Source organism: Semicossyphus pulcher, unplaced genomic scaffold (genome assembly GCF_022749685.1).
Source record: "Semicossyphus pulcher isolate SPU_LCO1_2020_fin unplaced genomic scaffold, fSemPul1.0.p SCAF_18, whole genome shotgun sequence".
Lineage (NCBI taxonomy): Eukaryota > Metazoa > Chordata > Actinopteri > Labriformes > Labridae > Semicossyphus > Semicossyphus pulcher.
In genome coordinates this window covers 1296414-1302413 of record NW_027211691.1, presented here as the reverse complement: position 1 = coordinate 1302413, position 6000 = coordinate 1296414, and the positions used below count along the sequence as shown (strand labels likewise).

The window sequence follows — 6000 nt, the reverse complement described above, 5'->3', positions numbered from 1 at the left end:
ATGCTGGCTGCCATGCTGCGCCAAAGCTCTGCTGGAGGATCAGGAGGTGGAGGTGGCAGTAGCAGCAGCAGTGGAACCAAACTCCCGCTAGGTATCTCCAGACTCTCGAGCACCGGCTCTGGTTCACCAAGCCCCTCGAGCGTGGGCCCCTGGGGGCCGGGCAAGTTCTCTAAGAGCGTCTCCGTGAGCTCGGACAGTCCAGACATCCCCGCCTCAGACCCACACTACATCATGCAGCTGGTCAGCGACGTGCGCAAGTTTGCTGATGTGCTTCTGCAACTCAAAGAGGTTTTCAACTCCAAAGGTACGTTAGGAAAAAGAGACGAATCAAGTTACACACTAATGTCTGTCTGTCTCAGCTGTTGGAAAAATGTTATTGACCCTAAATTAATACATCTTCTTTTAGGCACTGCCCTGCACCCCATCCTCCTATTAGTTAAACTCACACAGACTCAGATACTCACCTGAGCTCTGTCTGCTGGGATGTAAGGAAGTAGTAATACGAATATTCTTAATTCTTTTGCTCCAAATGTAACAAGCAGTAGTTCGGCTGTTACAGGGATTGTGATAAATACAAAAGCAGATCCAGCTGTTCTGAATGCATAAAAGTTGCTCTGATTTATGTGGTGTTTCTATAGCAACAGTTTCCCTAATATTAGATAAAAAGCACAGCATGTCGCCTTGCTTACAGTATAATTGAGTAGTAAACGTTGTATTTTGATACGTATCAGATTTCCTGAGGATGTGCAGTAAACAGCACTACTGTCTGCTGATAAGTGAAACAGGAGGGAACCTGTTAATGATTTGTTTTGGCCTTTGTGGATGCGGACTATTCAACACGTGTGAGTGCTTCTTATATCTGACTCATCCTCTTCCCCTGTTCCTTGTGATGGTTCATCATTGTGTTTAAACGCGTCCTTTCTCCACAACACGTATGTTCAGTCAGATCTGAACTTGCAGCAGTGTGGAGGGAAACGTGGTGGGACAGTGTTCGGACAGCCAGAGGGGTTTATAACGGGCCGTAGCTGCCAGTCAGCTCTTGTGTACACACTGTTGCTCTCAGCACAGAGTACACAGTCCCACGGCTGTCCACCTGTTTTGTCCCGCTGCGGCCTTGGCTGCTCGGTCAGTCAACCAGCCTTATCTCACTGTTAGTTTGATTATCGCCCTCCTGTCTGTAAGGAAGAAAATACAGGAAAAGTGTGTTTATCAGTCTCTTCCAGAACAATATGAGAACATGTCCCTGAAGGACATTTTAACAAGAGAAGAAAGATTTTTTCAATTCGGATAACTTATTTTTTTAGTTTGAGGATGGAGGACAAAATACCCCCATTTAATGAAGTGATTTAGTTTCACCACAGAGCCTGGAGGCTTTGAAAGGCTGCCTTTTCATGTCTATTTCAATATGCTCGATTGATTTTGGGTTAATCACATCACTCCGTATCCATTTGTTGAAACACAACCTGTTGTTCAAACAAAGATTTTACGCTGGGTTAAATGTTCTCTGTTTTAAATGTTCATACATTAAGGACAGCAGCGGCTCTGCAGGAACCTTTGACGCCCAGCCTTTGGACAGAACGCCCTGTAAGCCTGTAATTAAAAGACTTCCCTTCATCAGTGCTGCAATGGCTCATTTCAAACCTCATGGAAGTGCAGAGGCAGGGCTGAGGCACACTCCTGTTTGTGTGAATGTGTGTGGGTGGTTAACACATTCCTGACTTGCTATGTTCTAAGTTGCCTTTTGGATCAGACCCAGATGAATGAATCCTCAGACCTGGTAGGGACGGTCTGAATGAGCTGAGTGAGCTCTGTGCCATGACGCCCGGGCCCCGCAGAAGGAATCCCAGGCTTTTTTTGTGTCCTCAGAGGTCAGTAAGGTGCTTGACCCGGCTGGACATGTCGGCATTATAGAGAGTAAGACTTGCTCAGGCACTTTTGAAGCTTGAGAGACTTTTCAGTGACCTGTCAGCGTGTCAGGGATCAAAGCAGTAAATCATCATGTGCAGGAGATCGACGTCTGCAGCTCAGACAAAGCTTTGATGTAGAAAAAAGAAACACACCTTAAGCTTTAATGGCTCCACATTTTCTGTTTCACCACCAGGTTCAGTTGTAACTTGTGGTCTGTTTATTATTTAAAGGTGAGCAATGCACACAAAGGATCTTGCAATGTAAGGTTGCAGGGCTGGCATGCTAGACATTTTGCATTCACTGCTTGTCATTAAGAAACCGGTTTATGATCCGTGTCCTCCCAGCTGCGCAGAGCGTGAGCTGATGATCAGAACATCAGACCTTAAATGGGCTGAAAAACAAACTCATGAGTAACATCGTTCAGCGGCTGTCAGCCCACTCTGCTGCCAATGTAACTGCACACAGCTCACAGGTCCAGTAAGCAGGAGCTCAATTATGCAAATGGCGTCACTGAGATGCCAACACGTGATTGTAAAGCGCTGTATTCCCATTAGAGGCTTATTTTGGCTAAACACAGGAAAGGGCAGATTTGGGAGAACAGGCTGATTAGGATGTAGAGAACAGAACAGAGAAAAGAGCCCATTGTGTCTCTGAGTGATTTCAAACTCACACTTAAAGGATTTTTTTAAACCTGGGTCCTATATGTTTTATATATTTCATATAATTGGGATCTAAATCATTAATAGATGCAAAAAGTTTAAAACTTGAGATAATAGCTTCTGTCTGCAGCTTCAAAACCACCTGTGGTTGCACGTCTTTGAGGCAAATACACCTGCTCAAAGAGCGTCCACTTATTATTTATTTATTCTAAGTGTGTGACAACATGAAAGAAAGGATCCCTACAGAGATAGACCTTTGTGTTACAGAGGAAGATGATTGTTTTAACCACACACAGACGTTACATCGCTCTCTGCACACACACCAGACTCCATTCAAAAAAACAAAGGATTTTACTTTGCAGAACGCAGGAGGAGCTGGTCTGCTGCCGCCTTCATCTGTTAGTTTGTTGTGTTTTGTGTGCAACACAAATATTGTGTTTCATAAAAACTAACTTTTGAAAACACCAAAGTGACACAATAACAGTAAACAAACTGGCAGCAGTAGACCAGCAGCTCCTGTGTTCGGCAAAGTAAAATCAGTGTTTTTCTGAATGGAGTCTGGTGTGTGTGCAGAGAGCGATGTAACGTCTGTGTGTGGTTAAAACAATCATCTTCCTCTGTAACAAAAAGGTCTATCTCTGTAGGGATCCTTTCTGTCATGTTGTCACACACTTAGAAGAACAATCTGAGCCTGTCAGTGGAAACAACAAGAACTTTTAGTGGACGAGCTTTGATCGGGCGTAATTCCATTTTGCACCTATTTGTCATTTTAACCTCAAGTTGTGTAAAAATAGGACCAAGGTTAAAAAATAAAGAGATGCCCCGATAAGTTAGGGAGCATTTGAACAAACCAGTGCCCTCACGTCGAGGTCTTTGTGTTTTGTTTTGTCGGTCACATCAGTAAAGTTTCTGCTTGTCATCAATAAACATCTTCAAAGTGTCATTGTTGAGGTTTAGCGCTCTGGCGCTTCAGCAGGGCTTTGCTAACAGATTGTTGGGAGTCACTGACTTGTGCTGTGATTGGATGTGATTTAAATCCCCCCTCTAATTTATGGCCATATTGTCTCTGCAGCGCTTCACAATAGTTCAAACCTCTCATTACCCGAGCTGCTCACTGAAACCTCAGTGAACCCTCCTCCACAAGAGCAATATTCAGCTTAGAGCGCTCGCAACACTGCCTGCATTCACGGTCAACGATGTGAGTCTGACACCCATTGTTCCAGGAGGCATCTCCAGACTAGCATGCTGCTGCTAGCTGGCAGCTCCTGCAGAAATGATACTTTCCCAAGTCAGAAATAGCTGCAGCCTGTGGGACTGGTCCCCGGGGGGTTTCTTCAGCCAGTTCCATTAAGAATGTTTGAAAAAAGCTTGTTTTTCCTGCAATGCACATCATCCTTAAATGGTAATTATAGAGTGGCTGCTGGTCAGCTGTGGCGGAGTCGATGACGCATGACTGGATCTTGTTTTTTACTCGTGCCTGAGAAGAAAATGTTTAAGTGTGTCTCCGCAGTCTGACGGATATCTACGTTCTTCTTCAAGGTCGTGACCGTGTCCAGTGGGCACTTGTGGAGGACATGTCAGTAATTGGAGGGGATTATTATTTGAAGGTGGGTCTTAGCCGGGGTCACAGAGGACGTTTGGAGCTGTGTTCTTTGTGGCGGTGATGGGGCCTCTGAAGCCCTCCATCATAAGATTAGCGTAACGAACGTTTGGTAATGCTGTTTTGAAGTTGCTGTGTTTTGCAGGAGCTCTGCAGGAGATCATTGTGCATCTCGTCATCTATTTTAGGTGTGAGGGTGTATTGTTGTGGCTGCCTGTGTGACTGGGACAGGTGTGTCATCAGTGTTTTCATGCTTGGAGGCTGCCAAGCAGAATGATCGCCAGTTTTCTGTGCGTCAGCTGCTGAAGAACAAAAACTGCACCAGCAAGATGTTGGGTCGGGCTGAGGCCGTGAAGGTGTCACAGGAAGGCTTTTAATTTGAATCTGCTCGTCAGACATACAACGAGCTATTCATTAAACCTTTTGCATCTTAATCTGTCTTTATTTTAATCATAGAAGACTTATCTTTCATTGAAATAGAGAAGCTCTATTGGTTCTTGTCAGGTTTTGATAAGTCAGCTCTATGTTCATGTGCAGCTTTGAGACAGTCCGCCTTCGTCTTTTGAGTCGATTGCTTTGCACACAAGTATTACTGTCCCCACTGTAACACCTTCCCTAAGGATATCTTCCCTTCCCTTCATACCTAGAGAACGAACAGCCATGTGTTGCTATATAGTCTCTGATATACAGTTCATATCAGATGTTATAAAACATATGCTTACAGTGTGACAGTAGATTGCTTCAGCCAGCAGCTAAAAAGCAGTTTGGAATACCTGCAAAGTTCTCCTCGGAGCCAAATGTGTCTGATGTATGTATGTCCACTAAAGGTGTGTGAATTTGATCTGACAACATTACAGATAGAATTCCTACTCCTCTCTTGAAGAGTAATGTTTAATGTTTAAGCCAAAAACAGAAGTTAAGTCACTCGTTTCAGTTTTTTCAAAACTACCAGACTCCATTAACAAAATCAGTAATTTTACTCTGCAAAACAAGAGAGTTGCTGGTCTACTGCTGCCTCTATGGATTCATTTTCTGTGTTATTGTGTGTTAAACTCACATTGTGTTGGATCTGAACTGACCATTTTAAACCTCAAAGTCACAAAACAACACAAATAAACGAATCGATACAGGCAGCAGCAGAGCAGCAGCTCCTGTGTTCTGTAATGTTAAATCACTGTTTTTGTCAATGGAGTCTGGTGTGTCTGCAGAGAGCGATGTAACGTCTGTGTGTGGTTAAAACAATCATCTTCCTCTGTAACAAAAAGGTCTATCTCTGTAGGGATCCTTTCTGTCATGTTGTCACACACTTAGAATAACAATCTGAGCCTGTCAGTGGAAACAACAAGAACTTTTAGTGGACCTATTTGATCGTGCACATTTTCCTGCTTGGATTAAGTTGCAGCCATTCAGCCTGCTTTACAGCTGCAGGCTGAAGCAATCTACTGGAGCATTTCAAAACTTTTGGTTCCTCTTAGTCCTTTGAACTAAATATGTAGGGGAGTTCACGTGCTGCGGTTTCCTTTTAAATGCAGCACCTGAATATTAATCTACCTAAACCTGCTTGGCTGATCTTCTGTCCCCAGTGCCACTAGGTCATCCTGCAGGTGAAAGTAAATATTGCTCAATCCCAGACATTCTTTCTAGGAAGCATGGCGGCGCGCGATGGGCTGCAGTAAAGCACGTCAGAGTTCCATCATCATTAGTCACCCTTTTAATTTGACAGTGTTAATGTGTGACTCGTAGGCCCCGCCTCTTTTTGTCAGCCGTGTGTTTGGCTGTGAGTCAAGAGCATGGAGTCAGAAGTGTCCTCAGGTAATCAGTGTCATGTTTGCA

At 44.1% G+C, this 6000-nt stretch overlaps 1 protein-coding gene across 2 annotated transcripts in view; it reads left to right on the top strand.

The window, feature by feature from the left end:
- The window catches only part of arhgap29a (Rho GTPase activating protein 29a), a 39844-nt gene continuing 33844 nt past the window's right edge, over nt 1-6000 (top strand). The window contains exon 1 of one of the 2 annotated variants that reach the window (XM_069667216.1): nt 1-304. In XM_069667216.1, the coding sequence (XP_069523317.1) occupies nt 1-304 (304 nt within the window). The remainder of the gene's footprint in view (nt 305-6000) is intronic. The other variant, XM_069667217.1, reaches the window with a different exon arrangement.